The 19,177-nt window shown below is 47.9% G+C and overlaps 1 protein-coding gene and 1 long non-coding RNA gene across 2 annotated transcripts in view; one reads left to right on the forward strand and one right to left on the reverse strand.

Annotated features, from left to right (window-relative positions):
* The window catches only part of LOC147233624 (CLIP-associating protein 1-A-like), a 54,289-nt gene that overhangs the window by 12,325 nt on the left and 22,787 nt on the right, over positions 1-19,177 (forward strand). Inside the window, exons 9-19 of the mRNA XM_086148618.1 lie at positions 8,629-8,769; positions 8,859-8,935; positions 9,029-9,121; positions 9,202-9,347; positions 10,390-10,525; positions 12,550-12,620; positions 12,690-12,749; positions 14,257-14,334; positions 14,500-14,667; positions 15,617-15,663; positions 15,748-15,942. Of these exons, the coding sequence (XP_086004744.1) occupies positions 8,629-8,769; positions 8,859-8,935; positions 9,029-9,121; positions 9,202-9,347; positions 10,390-10,525; positions 12,550-12,620; positions 12,690-12,749; positions 14,257-14,334; positions 14,500-14,667; positions 15,617-15,663; positions 15,748-15,942 (1,212 nt within the window). The remainder of the gene's footprint in view (positions 1-8,628; positions 8,770-8,858; positions 8,936-9,028; positions 9,122-9,201; positions 9,348-10,389; positions 10,526-12,549; positions 12,621-12,689; positions 12,750-14,256; positions 14,335-14,499; positions 14,668-15,616; positions 15,664-15,747; positions 15,943-19,177) is intronic.
* LOC147233626 (uncharacterized) lies at positions 4,044-4,827 on the reverse strand. The gene is made up of 3 exons (XR_015106300.1): positions 4,704-4,827; positions 4,235-4,274; positions 4,044-4,157 (listed from the first exon to the last, which is right to left on the reverse strand). It is a non-coding gene; the product is annotated as an uncharacterized LOC147233626 (long non-coding RNA).

A 19,177-nucleotide genomic window follows, 5' to 3' on the forward strand; every position in this document is an offset into this window, starting at 1 on the left:
TTGTCCTCGGTTTCTTCTCGGAGCCGTGAACCGATGTTACGGACATTTTTTTTTTTCCCCGCTGTGACACCCCAGCGTCAGGTCATTACTTGCTCATTTTTGTCATAAGATAATTTTGTCTTCAGATAATTCTGAAGCGATTCATTGCTGGCTTTAAGGTATTTTCCTGCCGTTTTATGTTTTTATTACTATTTCATCCTTATTTGTTGGCTGGTTCTTTCAAAGCCCCGGAACAAACGAATGAGAGAAATGATTGCAGTTTAACAATGAATAATTAATCAGAGAGGGAGCAGGAGGAAAAAGCCTGATCCTGCTGACCCTTCACAATAAAAGCAGATCGTCGTCTGGTTTTGCCGAGAAGCCGTTTCCTCCTCATTACCACGTAACTTCCTGAATACCTCTGATAGTGACAGGAGAGCGCCTTCTCGTCATGTGGCCCGATTCTTCAGCTTATCACCGCGGCGCCCGCCTACTTATGTGTAAGGAAGCGGTGTGTTCCAGCTGAGTCAGCCGATGGGTCTGCAGCCCCGGGCATCCGGACACTTTAACAACCGTCGGTTTTGCCCGCCGAAGTGGGAAGGGAAACTGGCTCCGACCCGAGAGATGGAAGCCGAGAAGGGAAATGTGAGATCCAGGCAGAGAAGAAGAAGAAGAAGAAGCCGGGGAGGGAGGAGATAAAAACCTCAATGGAAAGAGAGATGAAATATGAGACGGAATCCAAGAGACTGACAGGGAGAGTCCCGGCCGGAGGAGCTCGGGGCTCTTATTTTGGAGGAGGGAAAAAAAAAACTGCAGTCCCTCCCGTCACGGGACCGAGTTGGAGGGGGCGGCGGCCAGGGAGGAGGCAGCAGCCGATCTGGGTCTGGAGGAGGACCGCAGGAGAGCCCGGCTGCAGGTACATTTTATGTTTACCACTTGTAAGAAGCCGCCGGAGGCCGGAGCCGCTTCCGGAACACTCGACCGGCCGAAGGAGCTCGGCGTGGCATCGGGTCCTGTCGCTCTGCTCGGCTCCTCGTGTGAAGTTAGTACCTTCTTGCTCCACTTAGAAACCAGCGTTACCGTTGGAGGACGACGGTTCCCTCTGCTGCCGATCCGCTGCTTTCACTCCGGCGTGCTAATGATGTGCGGCGACTCGCACCTTCAGGAAATGCTGTTTGGCAGCGAGAGGTTCGAGTGCGAGCATGACCGGTATGTTCTCCTCTCAGCCAAAGGCTGGGAAAGATTATGATGTGCCTCATGATTCCTAATACTGGATCTTTAGAGTAAGCAAATATATCTGGAGCCGCCGGAACAACAGAGGGCTTTCTAGGGGCAGGAAGTTTAAATTCAGAGAAAACATGCAATGTATTCAAGTTAAAAATGAAACCCCTGGAATTTTGAAAAATATGACAGTAGAAAACATACCCGTTCATTTTAAGGCCTTATATATATATATATATATATATATATACATATCGATGGCTGGAATGCAAAACCTCCTATCTGAAAAAAACACTTTTTTCAGGAAATGAAAAAAAATTCATTTGATTACAGTATGGTCTTTGTTAAAGATATTCAAGAATATTCCATTGTTCACAGACTATATTTCTATGTTATAATTTAAAAATACATAGCATGTATTTTTACAACTGACAATGCAGATAAGTGTTTTTATCCTAATTTTTTCCGCTTCATCGTGCACATAGGAGTTTTGTCATGTGACATTTATGTCACAAGAAAGGGCGTCATTATCTTGCAGATAGACTGAAAATGTGGAGCCGTCCCATTTCTCACCATTCAATGCAAAAACCCAAAATGTAAAAATTTGCAGATAGGAGGTTTTGCATCCCAGGCATCGATATATATGCAAAAATTGTACCTACCTAAAGAACCTGTGGAGAAAGCAGTGTTGGACCGGGATAATGCTGGATTACTTCAGCTGCTACCACTTAATGTAGTATTTCTGTGGAAGGAGCCACGGGCAGCATGTTGTTTTTCTGTTGTGTGTTGCTGCGGCGGAACGTCATGGCAGGAAGTGTGTCAATAGACGTAGACAGGTGGACGCAGCTGTGTTTGACAAAAGTGGTGACGCACTTTGCTTCGGGCGTCCTGTGGAGTCGGAGGTGGGCGGGGTGGTCGGGAGGGTGACGGACGAGGTTTCTCTGCAGGGAGCCTCCTGAATTATGGAGACGGTGGAGACAGAGGGTGGCGGAAGCCGAGATGCAGCTCGGAACCAGAGCTTTGGACGTAGATACCTGAGGACACTGGAGACTGAAGGACTCTCAGCTGGTTTTCGGTGCTCACCAACACACTGGAGTTAGCGGAGTTTTGAATATGATACATTTGTCCGGAAGTGCGATGATTTTTGTTAAAGAAGGCCGTCGGAATTTCAAACTGCAACCGAACATGAAACGGCAACAGAGAAGATGTGATGACAACTCACAGTGAATGAATGTGTTAACATCTGCGGGGTGAACGTGATCCATCGGTGACAGTCGGCGGTGAAGGCTGCTCTTTCCCTCCGTTTAAAGCGCGTAAACCCGTCTTTAACCCGTCTTTAACCCGTCAGGGAGTCTTAAACAGGGTCAGGTGATGCTCCGCCAACCCGGCTGCCGATGTAATCGATCCGCAGCAGCTGTTCTCCAGAGTGGATTAGACTTTCACGCGGGGACGACCAAATATTATCTCTATCCAGCTGCTGGGAAGGGATCGTTGTCGATTCCTCTCGTTGCGGTCGTTTTTCCTCTCGGGAGACGTTTCCCCTTTTCGTCCGAGGGGCTTCCTCAGTGCCAGAAGACCCCGGTGTCCGGTATGTAACTGCTGGCGTCGGCAGCTCCGCATGTTAATGACTGAGTCCGCGTATCTGTAAACAAATGATCTTTTAACCTCTCGTCTGGCAGAGAGGACGTGTCCCGGCTTTCGTCTTCAAATCATTTTGCCTACAGTTAAACCGGGTGAAGTGAAACCCTTTTTGCTTTCTGAGCAAACGGGGCAGTCGAGGCTCTCCGAGAAGCTCACGGCGCCCCCTGGTGTTCTGGAGTTACTGTTTTTCTTTAGTGTTTCCGTACAGATTGCGTTAGGTCTCCCGGTCTCCTCGTAATCCCGTCCCTTTCCGAGCTGGTTTCGTGCAACTCGAGTGGACGCCGATCTCGTGGGAAAGCTGCGATCGGCCCTCCCTCTGTTGTTCCAGCGCGTCGAACAAAGATCGGGGGGGGCGTCTACCTGATCGTTCAACTCGTGTTACTTCCACCCAGTGAAACGAGGAGTGTGAACCTGAGGCAGGTGGAGGGGCCCGGCCTCCTCCCCGGCCTCCTCCCCTCCTCCCTGCTCAGAGACCCTGTCAGACCCCATCAGGCTCCAGACTCTCCAACCCCGTGAGATTTTGCTCGCTGGCAACCTTGTGGCCGCCCTTGTGGAGGAGGTGGAGTCACCACCTTCGGTCGCCAACATGTCTGCACGGTGGAGCCGAGACATGGACGTGTCCATCGCTGTTGCTCATCGTGAAATCTACGTCAAATCAAAAGCAAAAGCTTGTTTATTTTACGTGAATTTCTGCATGCCTGATAATATTTACCTGTGCATTAGCAAGAAATGTCCTGAAAATTAATGAGTTTTGAAACTTAATCTTACATGTTTAGTGTATTTGTGGCTATTGATTTCCTTTTTTTTTTAATTATATTGAGAAATTTAAAATTACAATTATTTTCATCCTTGCTTTTATAATTCTTATACTACTATTGAGATAGCATCGAGCATATTTTAAATTCATACAGTTTTCAGACAAATCCTCGGTGTTTCTTTTCAAAATTGCCCGTGGCTCCTTTCCAGATCTTTTTTTTGCAATTTTTTTTTTTTTTTAGATATATATATTTTATTCTTCCTGGTTCTGCAGCTCCCCACCCCCGCTCCCTCACTCCCAGCGCAGCAGTGCTGCCATCTGCAGGCTCCTCCATGTAACCAGCGTGCAGTGGGTTTAGCGCTTCTTGTCCTCCTCGGTCGTGAAGTCGCGGGAGGACGAATCTCCGTCGCGTTCGTCCCTGAAATACTCGCGGTGTGAGTCACCGCCGCTCCGCCGCAGTTGGTCCGTCCACCATTTGTCCAGCAACTGTTGGCATTCACCCTCCCCGGAGTCCTTCCATCTCGCGGCCGCCCCGCCAGCGCCGCATCTGTGGTTCAGCCTGAAATATCCACACAGCTGTTTAATGGATCGCATCCCGTCCTCCGCCGTGACTTGTAACGTCTGCGGCCGTCTCACGTTTCGCCCGGGGGTCACCCCCGGGTCTGCGGTCCGTTCCCTGCAAAAAACAAAACAACTTTAAGCAGAGGCTTGGACAAAAAATATGAAAAGAAGGCCCAGCTAAAGCCTGCAGAAAAGCATTGCGAGTTCAATGTACCGTCAAACACCGCACGAATTCATAACCCAGATTAGACATTATGAAATGTTTCATATCAACAGTCATGAATGAAACGAAATGCTCAGGGAAAGCAGATTTATTGCAATGTAAGTGCTTTATAAGTGACCTATGTGATCCTGAGCGCTAGCAGAAGTGCATTGGATGATCACTGTGATTTAGGGTGCATGTCTGTGCACATTGTTTCCGGTGAACAGGACCAAAAGTCAGTATTTGAAGAAATTTCCCGACAGAAAGGCACTTTTCACATTGAACAGCTGACGATCCTTCTTCTTATATCGAGCGGTCTCACATGTTAGCAGCTCCACCTACCACCGAAGCTTTCTCCACGCTCCGGCTCCTCGTCCTCCGGCTTTTTGCGCTCCATGTTGGTCACATGACCAGGGGTCTCGGCGACCCAGTCAAGCTGAAAATCTCATTTAGTGTTTCAAGTTTCTGCAGCTTTAAATCAGGTTGAATAATGTGATTTTGGTCATTAAAAAGCGCCTGGCAACAAAGCCTGAGAGGAGATAAAATGTCAAAATGTACTTTTTTTTTTGCGCGCCACATCAAATTCTGATTATCTGGGGGAAAAAAATCTTTTTTTTTCCTTTTTTTTTTTTTTAAATCCTCTGATTCAATAATAAATCTAAGTAATTGATTTAGTAATATTTCTGGCTAATATGCCACTCTGTCAAAATGGCACAATGTAGATTTTTTTACTGTCCACATCCAGACTGATTATCTGGGAAAAAAAAATCTTTTTTTTTTTTTACAATCCCCTGATTCAATAATAGATCTAAGTAATTGATTTAGTAATATTTCTGACTAATTTGCCACTCAAAAAATAGCTCCTCATAACCTGAAAACCTAAAGTAAACTAGTGGTTAGTCTGGGGAGAAAATACCTCACGTTTAGGAAAGGCATTATTGAAAAGACTAAAGCTACAAATGAGCGAGGAATAAAAAATAAAAAAGGATCTGAACGATACAGAAAATGACCAGGAGGGTCAGGAATAGGTTAAAATGTTCACATCCGGTCGCTTCTAATCTGCTCCCCATCATTGTGATGACAGGCGCAGTGTTTCGGACGCGCTTTTCCCCGCCTAGCAGATGTCACGTCACGCGTATCCACGCAGCCGAATATTTACCGTCGCTCTCCTTTCAAAGAGGCAAACCCGCTGTTTATTATCAAGGCCTGCCATTATCCTGTGATAAAACCTTCCAGCTGCTGCATCCCCCCCCCCGCCTCTCCTGAGTCACCGTGACGCGGCAGCTGCCCCTCCACGCCGACTCCACCCTCCCGACCTCCCCGTCCCCCCCCCCAACCCCGCCTCCAGCCCGAGCGCCGACGCTTGACCCTCCCTTCCCGACGGCCCACCCCTCTCTCCTCATACCACTTCCTGCATCCTCCTCCTGCCGGCGCATGTGTCTGCGCGCGTGCATCTTGAAGTCGCCCCGAAGGACGGCGTGCGTGCCGAGGACGGACAGGGGAGGGGCGGGCCGGCGATGCGCCGTCGTCTTTTCTCCTCTGGCCGGGGGAAGGGGACGTGAGCCGCGACGAGGACCCTCGCCCGTCCGCCGGCATGCTGAGGAAACTGGTCTGCAGGCGGATCTGCTCCTGTAAGCCGCCGCAAGGAACGCCGCTTGTCCTCCACAGGCTGTAGAGGAGAGGGGGGAGCGGGCTCGCTGATGGATGCAGGAGGGTGGAGGAGGGGCGGACCGAAGGATGGATGGATGGATGGATGGATGGATGGCGTGACCGTGGACGTAAACCCCCCTGCAGGAATATGTCTGAGGTGTCTGTGAGTGCAAACACAGTGGGATGCTTTCCTAGCTAGAAACAGGATGCAGCTGCATTGTCTCTGAGCAAAGTTCGGGCCAGATTTTAGACGCCCCTGACCCGAGCTGAGAAATCATTTCACAGGTGCGCCGGAAAACGAACTTTTGTTTGTGCCCAGGCGCGAGCAGAGACCCGGACGGGTACGGAGGAGAGAGCTGTCAAGGTTAAATCGATCGGGATTCACGTTGCCGCCTGTTTCGGGGTCGAATGTGTGTCAGATCATGCTTCCACGGAGGAAAACGATAAGATCGGTATCTTGCCTCGATGATATTTCGAGCCGTTTTTCATTCCGACGTGACATTTAAAGCCCATTTATAGGAGTGTCTTTTCCATAAAGCAGAACGTTTTGTCTTCTGATGCTGTATTGTAACTACGCTATGTTGTCATTATACCAGCGTTCTGTTAATTGCTGCTCAAAATGAAATGTTTCACCTAAATAGGTTGAACATATGGCTAGAACTAAATTTTGTATGTGTGAATATGAAGGATTAATAAGAAGTTAGGAATATTTTTTATCGAATAAGACTTTTATGCATTATGATTTCAACTATATCAAATATTCAGCCATTTTCAAAGCATTAGTGTTGATGTGAGAAGCTCTGCTGGATGTTTGGGCTGGAGTTATGGAGGCGGGGAGGTTAACTCCTGCTCACCTTTACCACCAGTGCTCCGTAAGCCTGGAGAGCTCCTTCCTTCCAAGGCACAGTCCACTCCAGGAGCATCTTCTGATTTGTAGCTGGACGGTCGAGGCAGAAGGCCGCCGGCACCGAACTCGGAGCAGTCCAAGGTTTTTCCCGGGCATTCTCGTCGAGCATCACACGGAGTGCCATGATACAACTCTGCTGTGCTAAAAAAAAAAAAAACGAAACCTGACTTCCTGTGAGTGGAGATGATGGGCTTAAGTACGAGAATCTGAAATCATACAGTTCCACTTCCCACAAGTGAGCTTCCCTGCTGCCTCAGGCTGCTGCTGCTGCTGCTTCCCTTTCTTGCCGTATCCTGGCGACCCGTCTGGCTTTCCTGAGGATGCAAATGGCACTGATCGTGTATTTTGAGTTCTGAACTCTGGAAAAAAAAAAAGTTGTTTAACTAATAGGTTTCTGCTGGATGTACCCACTTTTCTGCCTGAAACCACGTGCTGCTGCTCAAGCTAAACACGAGAGGCCGCATTTAATCACTCTTTACAAGTTACCATTTAAACTTAATTTAACGCAGTAAGGGCATTTTTGTAGGCGGCTAAGATATTTGGGCTGTATGACGACACGTCATGACGGAGCTAAAGAGCCAAACTGCTGACGAGCTAACGTGCTAACGTGCTAGGGAGGTAAATAGCTGCTACCCTGGGTTTCCCACCTGTCAGATCACATGTTTCATTCCCTCACCTTATATTGATATTGAGATGCTGCGTTTGATCCTTCAGGAAGGAAAAGCTGTAACCTGATAGGCGCGTATGTGTGTGTGTGTGTGTGTGTGTGTGTGTGTGTGTGTGTGTCACCGTATGAATAATGAAGGAGGATTGATTGCCAGCTCAGCAGTGTGATGTCACGTGGCGTCTGGCCTACTGTAAATGAAACCTCTTACTTTAATTTGTGCCTGTTGTTATTTATTGATCGAGCGGCTGACCCGTGGTGGGAATCTCTCGCAACTGTTAAAACACAACAGATCTAAGAGGCCGACTCCGGTTTGGGTTCATTTCCATGGCATTCCAGTTTAGCTGCCGGCTAATTCTTCGGTGGTTTTCATGTTGTCTTATGCACATTTATGACTCTTGTTTTCTGAATGCGTCAATCATTTCCCGCTAGTTTCGGTAGGTGATTCCTTTCAGCATCTTCAGAAGTCTCATCCGTTTTTAGCTTTTCAGAGGACAAGGTCTTTCCTTATTGCAGATTTTCATGTGAATTCTCGCTTTGTAAAAGATTTTCCCGTCGGACTTTTCATAAATTCTTCTCGAATCCTCGTGGGTTCTATTTACAAATATAAAAACGGCAATAAATAATTGAGGGCGCCGTATCAAAACAAAATGAAAGAGGCTCCAGAAGGTTTCGGTCGGTGTTTGCTCGTAGGAGGGATTTGAGCTTGGAATGAGCGACGATGGAACAACTTTAATGACTTTGTGATTCTGTTGTGTTTGAAATAAAGACTCGCCTATTTCCCCACGGCGGCGGCGGCGGCGGCTGTGTGTTTCCCTCTGATACACTGGGCTAATTGTTCTTGTTGTCTTTGGGGCGTCGCGCTCCCCGCCACCATCGCCCGATTGTGTCAAGGATGCAGGAATGTGAGTTATGTCCTCTGGGTCGGCGTCAGCTGAAAGTCGGGATGCCGCCTCCGCGTTGCCCGGGCGCTCGTTCTTTGTGAATTCAGTGAATGTCCGTTGTTTTGCCATGTGACCAGGAGAGTCCGCTCCGTGCCTTCGCAGATAAAAACTTCGAGGATGACGACTCGGTGGACGGCGGCCGTTCTTCGTCCTCGTCCAAGGGAGCGTCTCTGTCCGGGAAGAAGACGGTGAGCATGGGATCGTTCCGACGTCCCTCCTCCGCTTCCAGCAGCAAGTCCTCAGGTAGGAGCGGCCGCTGTCGTAGATCGCGACGCCTGCAGAAACGCGCATCGAATTGCGAGGAATCGCTGAGTTTTCCGCGTGCGTTTAAGGGAGGGACGGCTCCGGCGCCGGAGTCGTGGACGAGGACGACTTCATCCAGGCCTTCGAGGATGTTCCCACCGTGCAGGTAAGGCCTCCCGCTCGGCGGTGCTTTCCGTGAGTTTATCGCAAAAAAAAAAAAAAAAAGGGCTTCTTTTCAAAGGGGCCGTTCTTTTTCCAGATTTATTCCAACCGAGAGGTGGAGGAGGCCATGGCCAAGATCCGGGACGTCCTGTCGGACGACAAGCGTGACTGGGAGCTTCGAGTGGCGGCCGTAAGACCCGCCTCCACGTCCCTCCGCACGTCCCTCGCGGGTCGAGCGGATCTCCAGCACGTGTCTCCTCTCTCTCCCAGCTGAAGAAGGTCCGCTCGCTGCTCCTGGCCGGCGCCGCCGAGTTCGACGGCTTCCCGCAGCAGCTGCGGCTCCTGGAGGCGGCGTTCAAGCTGTCGGCCAAGGACCTGCGTTCTCAGGTGGTGAGAGAGGCCTGCATCACGCTGGGGTAAGACGCTTTACAAATGTCCTTTCACAAGAACCCCGTCTGATGGAAACCTTGAGATCTACTGATCTACTGAGTGCGGATCTACTGCACTCACTTCCTCATAGAAAGAGCTCAACATCAACGCAGCATCAAAGCCTAATGTTAATAGCAAGCACAGGTAGATTTTTGTCCCTCATTATAGTAAATGATGTTTTCATTCGCTTAAATCATCTCCTTATTCAACGTGCGGCTCAGTTTTTTCTCTCAAAGTTCAAATTTAGCTGTTCAAATTCAGACACACAGAAGACCTCACTTTCACCACGCTGACATGAGATTAACAACATAATCATAGTGCACAATACCCACAATTCCCCTACTTATTCACAAAATGACCACATGTAATCATATACATGTACTTGTAAATTCACATGTATATACATTACATTACATATATTTTCATGTGTTTTTACATACCTTTAACTTCATTTGATTTATTTCTTTTGATGCGGACTTTTCTTTTTATTTTATTTTTATTAATCGCTGTTTTCATTCTTTATTTTCACATAAAGCTCTAATTAGATTCAGGGCTACTTTTAGCGAAAAGCAATTTTCCCCCCATCTGATTCTGATAAACAAACAAACATTAAACTATACAGTGTAAAGTGCACGCAGGTACAGTCTGCTGGTACTGAAGTGAAAGGACGATTGAGAATAAACAGCATGAAAACCTGTTTTCTGAAAAACGGTTGTAAAAAGGCGGCGATTGGATCGATGGCTGTCTGTTAGAATGCCGTTTCAAACCGATCCAGCGCAGATCGATCCCGACTCTCGCTCCCGATGTTAAAAAATGAATAAAATAAGAAGCGCCACCATCCCACCGAGCTGCTTTTGTCTCTCGGCCCATTCTGCGCTCCCTGATTTGGAGGAGGGTTTATTATTGATGACTTCATTTATAATTGATATGTACAAGCGTATCGGGGGCTATAAATACCAGTTTGTGCTTCCAGTGATGGAATGTGAAGGTTGAGCTGTTCGGTGTTTTTTTTTTTTGTTTGTTTTCCAGCCACCTGTCGTCGGTCCTCGGCAGTCGCTTCGACCACGCGGCCGAGGCCATCATGCCCACGCTCCTCAACCTGGTCCCCAACAGTGCCAAGGTCATGGCCACATCCGGCGTGGCCGCCATCCGCCTCATCCTCCGAGTGCGTGGACGCTCTTTGTGCCTCCTTATGCCAGAAATCCAATTTGGTTAAATCGAATTTGAAGCCACGGAGAACGGCCTCGGTTGTTGTCGGACTAATCGAATCAGAACGCGTGGATAAGAAACAAGCTCTTCTTTTTGTGCGATATTAGCAGAAACAGCTTCAGCACGAGGTTAAATATTTTAGAAGATGTGAATTTCACTTTTATTTAATTCTGCTCTTTGAACAGCTTCAGTCATCTGACCTCTTAACATACAATTTTTAACCTTTCAAATGCAGTTTGTCCATTAGCTATACACACTACTGTAATAACACAGAGATGTCACAACTGGGTGTGATGAATTGCGGGCGACAGGCAGCGTAGGAGACAAATGTCGTCGTTGGATGTGAAATGTTGAAAGGCACCGGCTAGAAAAAGCAAATCCCCCGGAGCCAAGATCCCGGAGAGGGGTCGGTCTCTGCGAGAGTTTTTCGGGGTGGGCGGGTGTGGAGACGCTCACGAGCCCCCGGCTGAGTTCTTCCCCCACGCCAGACGGCAGCCCCCTTTTCCTGACGCCAACAGGAAGGATCTCTGACGGTTGGTTGCTTTTAGACAGCGGCGTGTCTGAAAACCACGCCTTCTCGGTGTCTTGCACTTCGTTGTCAAGCAAAGACCAACTCTGTTGGGGTCGATCGGAAGCCTGCCCGATCTGGCGCGCATGATACCAGAACATCTCAGGCCGAAGATCGGGAAGAAGGCATCGGACCTACAGCCCGATGTCTGGGATGGAGGGCGGATCGGGTGGAGGGTTGTCCGATTAGCAGGCCCGGCGAACCAGAATGATGGGTTCCTCTTTGCTGGGAACACTTGTTGGACAAAGTGTTTCCAGTGGTGGGCCAGTGGTGAAGCAGGTGTCAGGCAGAAGAAGGAGGAGGTTCATCCTGGAAGGAAGGGCTGCATCTTTGTTGGTCGCGAGAGCGATCACTTTGGCGGAGGAGGAGTTCCCTGAGGCCTCTGTCCTTGAAGAGGATCTGGAAGGGGATCGGGGAGAGGATTTCTCGGCACAGGAAACCTGTGTGAACTCTATGGGGAACATCTTTGGAGGATGGAAAGAGCACTTCAACAAACTCCTGAAACCAAGTGCCCGTTGTGGACGAGAGGATGCGGCGGAGGACGGAGGACTCAGAGCCTCGAAGAGGTGAAGAGAGTGGCCGGTACCCGGACCTCACCCTTGTTGTGACGGTCCGATCCGGTCGGCTTCAACAGCACATGACCTCCAGCACCTCAGAGTCAGAAAGCACTTATCATGTCCCAGAAACTACTCAATCTCTCCTACGAGCCGGAAGGGTGAGGAGCTTCATCTTGGGGACTTTCTCACGCCGAGGGTGGGATGGAGAGGTCAGACGTTGCGGTGTCAGCCGGGTTGTGGCGAGCTGGAACCTGGAGGTCAGCTGTGTTTTTGTTCCAACGGTCTTCTTTGGACACCAACTTTGTGAGCAATAGAACAAGAAGGTTTTGTCTACGTCGTCATTATTAGTCCCTGTGTTTGTCACGATCGTTAACTCGTGGATATTAAATCGGAAAATCATTTCATTTCATTATATATTAAAACAAGAGATTTCTTTGACATCGAAGTTAAATCCTTTTGAATTAAAAAGAAAAAAAAAATCAATCACCTGTTTAGTTTGAGGTACATTTTTCTCCAAATCACTTTCATTTTGTTTTCAGTCAGTGACCTCACGCTCCCACACAGCAAAGTCCTTGTGTTTTTAAGTTTTCTAACAGCGCAAAAGGAAAAAGGAAAGCAAAAATCAGGATAACGATTTGTGCAGACTGAATATCGTTTAGCCAATCGTGCAATCGTGACATAACGTATGCATCAGCTGTATAATGAGCCTCGCACCTGTGATTCACCCACATTTACCGGAAGGTTTGTTTACGATTTATCCGCCGCGTCGTGACTCAGCGGCACGTCTCGCTTTTTTTTTCTCCTTTGCGCGGCGGTGAGAAATGCGTCTGACCCCGTTTGTTCCCTGCGTTGCAGCACACACACTTCCCCCGGCTCATCCCCATCATCACCAGCAACTGCACCTCCAAATCAGTGGCCGTACGGAGGTGAGTGGAGCTTCTGTTAGCGGCACATCAGGAGTGAGCGGTCGGTGAGTTCTGTGCCGTGTCTTCCAGGCGCTGCTACGAGTTCCTGGACCTGCAGCTGCAGGAGTGGCAGACCGGCGCCCTGGAGAGGTGAGACCCAGACGCCGGGTTTCCGCACCCGGATTCGAGACTCCCATTCCTCCTCCGTCTCCTGGGCCCCTTTTCTGCACATAATAATTCTAATACTTTCCTGACGTTATGGAGAGCTCTTTTTGGCCATGGTAATATAGAAATCGATCAATTACGGTATACACTGCTCAAAAAAAAGGAGCACCAAAATAGTAATCCTAGATTTGAATGAATGGAATAATCTTATTCAATAGTTGAATGAGATGAAAACAAAAGCACACAAAAATGATTAATGGAAATCAAATTTGTTCACCCACGGAGGTCTGGATTTGGAGTCACACTCCAAATGAAAGTGGAAAAACACACTACAGGCTGATGTCACGTCCTTAAAGCGAGTCCAAATGAATCCGTGTCGCTTCCAAAGTTTGATTTCACACAACTGTGATTAACTTAGAGTTACATTGTGTTATTTAGCTGTTCCCTGAGCAGTATATAATCTTTAAGTCTAAAAAAACTAGTGTTTTCTCAGTTTTTATCTTTTGCTGTAGTGATGTTAAAAAAAAAAAAAAAAAGGAAAAAAATAACATCTTCTTTCCATAAGATTTTGGCAAATGACCTTCCAGCCTCATCTGGACGGGGTTCTGACCCCCCGCTGAAGAACCCGCAACATGAAACGGGCTGTTCCACGTCTGCCCACCTCTCTTATTATGTTTCCACCGGGGAGGAACCTGAGCTTAACCCAGAGACCAAGGCCGAGTGTGTGTGTGTGTGTGTGTGTGTGGGAGAGTGTGTGATAGAGGACGCTGAATCAAGGCCTCCAGTTTGATAGGGATGAACGGTTCAGGTTTTTTGGCCCCCAGCCGCAGGAACCATTTCCCTGCTGCTCTCCGGTGACCTTGAAGAGGTTTTCTCCAGGCTTCCAGTCACGTTAACTCTTTTTATCAGTCATTTGCTTTCACGGCGCAAACTGTGCCGCTCTTCGCGGTCACTGAAAATAAAACTTTGCATCAAAGTATAGCTGCTTGAGGACAAAACCCTGCTTTTTATGACTGAGATCTTTGTGAATATAGTTGGTGTCTGACGAAGACGACGTCAATTTTTCAGACACGTCGAGTGAAAGAAATGAATGAAATGTCAAATAAAAGCCTGGGGCAAACTGCCTGGGGCTCGGAGCGCTCAGAACATCCATACTTTTGTTCAGTGAAATCAAAGTTACGATGTACATTCATACATTCAGCCTCAGGAACCAGAGGAAGAAGATGCTTGAAATGGTTTGACTGCTTTGCTCTCAATCCAGACTTTTTAGATTTTTTATTTTTTTATTTTGTTACCCACCATTCCACATTTGCCATTTTAATATCTCAGAATTGCTTAGAATATGTAGTTTGTTTTCGCATTTAACCATTCTTTAGTTATCAGGAAGAGCATCTCCTGTCGTGTTAAATCAGCAAATCAAATGTTCTATCGTATTTTCTTGACGTGTGTGTGTTTTGTGTGTGTGTGTGTGTGTGTGTGTGTGTGCGCGCAGACACGGAGCCGTCCTCATGGAGACCATAAAGAAGGGGATCCATGACGCGGACGCTGAGGCACGTTCTGTGGCCAGGAAGTAAGTCTCAAGCAGGGGTCAGGGGTCACGTTACTTTCCTCCCCACTTTGATTCATCCATTGATTTGTGAATTCACGCAGCGATTTGCTAGAGAAATGTTTGCGTTCACCTCATTGAGCGATTGTTGAGCGCCAGAAGACAGTAAAGTGTACGTTTGCGACGCAGGTGCTACTGGAGCTTCCACTGTCACTTCAGCCGGGAGGCGGAGCATCTGTTCCAGACCCTGGAGTCGTCCTATCAGAAGGCTCTGCAGGCCCACCTCAAGAGCGGAGACAGTATGATGTCACTGCCCGCCTCGGACCGCTCGTCCTCCTCCTCCCAGGAGAGCCTCAAGTAAGATCCCCACAAAACACACACGCACACACACACACACACACACACTGTCTGGCCCTGTCTCCGCTCTTATTGATTATCCAGCAAACCAAGACGGAGGCGCTACAATCTGTCTGGGAAACCGGCCTTCGTTTCTTTCCTCTCGTCACCCGATCCTCCCCGCAGATGCGAGCGGTGTCGTGATCTGTTCCCGCCGCCTCCGGGACGCTCCGGCGGCCATCAAAGAATGGACGCCGCTGAAGCTCGTCCACCTTCACCCCGTAACATCTCAAGCGTGCCGCAGCGACAGTCTATCGGTCCACTTTGCCCGAATACAAAATTCACTGGCGCCTTCTTCTCCGACCAGCTCCTGTTCACGAATATCAAAACTAAATCTATTCTCCGTCGGTTTCCTGTAAAACAACCACGGCTTCACGCTGATGACAAATAAGTAGCTCCATGATCTCACCTCCGGTAACGTGCTCCTCGTTCCTCATCCCCCGTCCTGGAAACACCGAACCCTCAAATCTCATCTTCCTCTCCCCTGAGCAAACAGCAAATCAAACCTTCCCCTTTTCCTCGCGACGCCGAAATCTTCATCCACAATCCAGAATCCTCCGCCCGCTTCAACCGCAGCAGAACATGCATGATATCAGCCAGGATCAATGCAGATCCTGCCATTATATCTTCAAGGTTCATCAAATACCAAAACGTGTTGTTTGTTGCCTGCACAAATTAACCTTTGCTCACTCACTTACCAATAATTACTGAGGAATGATCCACAGATCTGAAAGCAATGACCATTAGAATAACTTGAAACTACTAAAACGTTTTTGCCATGTGCTCAAAATAAAACGCACAATTTCCATGACTGCGGTTTTCAAACGTCAACACACGCACGAGATCTGTTTTTGTCTATGTAGTAATGGACCGGTTTCTGGACTCATGTGGTTGTTTGGTGTCTCCGCAGTCGGCCCGTGTCCGTAAAAAGCAGCGCAGGAAGTGGCGTGACCAGATGTAAGGCCCCGCCCACGTTCACGATCGCTCCCTCTGACAGAAGCGCCGCGGCTCACCGGGCGCCTCTCGTCCCTTCTCTCGCAGCCAAAGCCGGTCATGTCGGCCGGGCGGCGGCGGCGGCGGCCTCCTCGCCGGGCTCCCTCCAGCGATCCCGCAGCGACGTAGACGTCAACGCCACGGCCACCGCCGCGGCCCGAACGCGCATGCCCGCCGTGCCGTCCTCCAACGCGCCCTTCAGCTCGGCCTCCGCCCTCCCGCCGGGATCCTACGCCTCCCTCGGTAAGGTGTGATCACACATTTACCCGTGAACGCCAGCGGTCGGACTCGCGGCCCTCCTGTCCCACATCAATGATTTGTCGAATTTACGGAATTAAATGAACAGTACACGGGGTTGGAAAGGAAAAGAAGACGATTCGTTTCGAACGCGTCTGTTCGATAATCAATCGAGGATTTTGAGCAGTTTTAGGAAGATGTGATTCCATTCCGTCGGCATGCCTGGAAATTCACTTTTTGCGGGAGTTACAGTCCAAGACTCCCCGTGAGAAGTGTATTTCCGCTAAGTAGAGACGCGATCATTCCGATGGTAAAACAGATATGTTAACCCTTGACAAACCTCACTCAACCCTTTACAAACTGTAACCAACCCACCATCGACCGGAAGACGCTTCCCCCAGTCTTCTACGGTTCACTAGCTTGCCAAGAATGCATCTACTTAGCCATGTTGTTCCATATGAGATCCGTGTGGGTGCAGTGGTGGCAGCAAGAGTATGCATTGCTGGGTATCTTTGTTTCGCAATGGAGATCTCCTATTTCATCTATTTTATAAAATGAACTTTAGTTTAATTTGACTATATTCTACTATGGTAAATATATTTTACAATATTTTTTTTACTGTTTGTTTTTTCTTAAGCTAGAATATGGCTATTTCATCATAAAAAATGTTCAAAGACTGCAATATATAATAATGATAATAATAATAATAATACTGCAAATAAAGAACGATAAATCGCGAGAACCGTATTACAAAAAAAATCTGCAAACTAGCGAGGACGTGAAAGTCAAACTGAAATAGCGAGGGTCCACTGTTTGACGATATTTGAAATGTAACGTCTTATTTCTGCAAGAAAAAAATCTAAAGGTTGGAATACACTGCCGTATGTCAACAATAGAATTACAGAAATATTGAAAAAAAATCGATCCAAAAAGCAAAGTTGGTTGAAATGATTGTTACAGTTTGAATAAGAAAGGGCATGAAAAACTATCCAAATAGACAATGAATTCTCTGCAAACAAGGGAAAATGTGGAAGCGGGCGTTCGCTGGTCGGCACCGAAAATGTCATCAACACGCAGCCGCTCGCTTGCTGCTTCTGTTTTCCTGTTTAGTTTTCATTTGATGGGAATGATTCTGAAAAACAGTTAACATTCCCCAAGCTACTCATCTGTGAGCTTCTAAACCCCTGACCCCCTCACCCCTGTTGTGTCTCTCCCGGGCTCACCCGCCTGCCAGACGGCTCGTGGTGTGTAGATGCAGACGGTAAGCTGCGTGCGTGCTTGTGTGCATTTGTATGTGTGTGTGTGTGTGTGTGTGTGTGTGAGATGTTGGTCGTGCATGTGTGTGCATGCATGCCATCCTTTCCCGAACGTCAACAGTCGGTCCGGGAGATCCTGACACACGATTAGAAATATCCAAGCGCGTTCAAACCTTTTACTGCCAGTTCTCTGTTTAACGGCTTAACTTTATTTTTTTCCGTACGGCTTTTCACGTCGCAATTATTTGAAATAATTGTCACGTAAAATGATTTCCATCGACATCGGCAAAAGACTGACGCGCAAGAGGTTACTTTAACTTGTTATTTAAAAAGAGTTAGTGTGACCGGGATATTTGTGGGTAATTAAGTCATTATTTCAAGAAGTCCTTTAAATATTAGTTAGATAAATGCGAGCTTGCTAAGCCAACACCGATGTTGACTTTAGATGTTTGGGTTTCTATATTTGTCAGCGTCTGTGTCTCTTGGACATGACGTGTTATCTTAGACTGTAAATATTAATAACAGGTGTGTGTGAATGTTGCCCCTCTCAAGATCCAGCTGCTCTGTGTGTGTGTGTGTGCGTGCGTGTGTGTGTGTGTGTGCGCTTGTCTTTTAAAGGCGCCAAGTTTCAGAAACCGAACTGGTTCCTGTTTCTCACCAGTTGCTTTGTCTCTGTTACTCTTAATAGCGCTAATATATCAACCGCGTTGCCACATCTTGCCCCCTCACTCTCCGAGTCTCCATCCAAATCCTCGATTTCACCTAAATCTTTGCAAAAAGTCAGAAAGTCAGATTGGCAACGCATTTGTTTACCCAGGACGTAAAGCTTCTAAGCCTATAAAAGCACATTAGCGGTTTCCATCACGCTGCAACGCCAGTTACGCGACTTGCTTGTTTGTTATTCTGAAGTTTTGCACGTTTCCGTGGAAACGTATTTATCCATTGACAATGTACATTTTGTCCTAATCCCCTGGAATCAGTGCAGATGTTCTGCCCGTTAGAAATATAGAGCAGATAAACAGGACAAGGACCCTGACCCTCAGTGTGAACATGCCTTTGCATTTTTAATATCCCATGAAAAAGGTTGATGTTGGCCACCGGAGCCGGGGAGTCAACCGTGACCTCTCCGTTTTTCCAGTCTAGTTGACTGTGCTTAGCGTTAGCGTTAGCGTTAGTGTTAGCGTTAGCGTTAGCACGGCCAGGACGGCCGACTGACGTCGCGATGCATGACGAGCGTCTCTGTGTCGTCTGGTCCGGGTCCGCACCCACGAACACGCCGTGTCGTCTCCACGTTCACCGATGTCCCGAGTCCAGTGGTGTCATAAATGTCTGCACGCACCTCGTGTCCAACAGCCAATCGGTGTGTTTGTCTTCAGACCCAGATCAGTCTCGCCCTCCTCCAGAATTCTACCGTCTGATTGTCAGTGCGAGTTGTTCCCATACCACGAGTAGAAGCGCCTCCGATCGCCCGATGGGTGTCAGCGAGGCGACCCGCCTCTGTCCTGTGCCACGCAAGAGGCAAAATATCCAGGAGCAAAGCAATATTTATTTTTTAGAGCAGTGTTTCCTAACCTTTTTTGAGCCACGGCGCATTTTTTACATTGGAAAAATCACACGGCACACCACAAATAAATAGGGCCGAAACGTTTTTAATGAACTCCAAAGAAACTGTCGTCTCCGTTGACTCACTCAGTGGGAAATCTGGCCTTGTTTGCTTGAACACAATGTTGATATTCTTGCAGGAACTGAGGAAATGCAGTAGAACTTTGATTGCATTGAATAAATCATTTTTGGACCAATCAGGTGAAAGCGGGCATTTTTCCATGGTGCACTTTTGTGCCGTGGCACAACGGTTGGGAATCACTGTTTTAGAGAGTCTCCTTTTGTTCATTCAGAGGCTCACTGGTCCAGTTTGGTTTTTTGTTTTGTTTTTTATCTTAAGTGGAATTTAGTTTTTTGGAATAGGATGGAAGAAACTGAGAGAA

This window comes from Fistularia commersonii, chromosome 6 (assembly GCF_037954325.1).
Source record: "Fistularia commersonii isolate RoL2024-O1a breed Wild chromosome 6, RoL_Fcom_v1.0, whole genome shotgun sequence".
Lineage (NCBI taxonomy): Eukaryota > Metazoa > Chordata > Actinopteri > Syngnathiformes > Fistulariidae > Fistularia > Fistularia commersonii.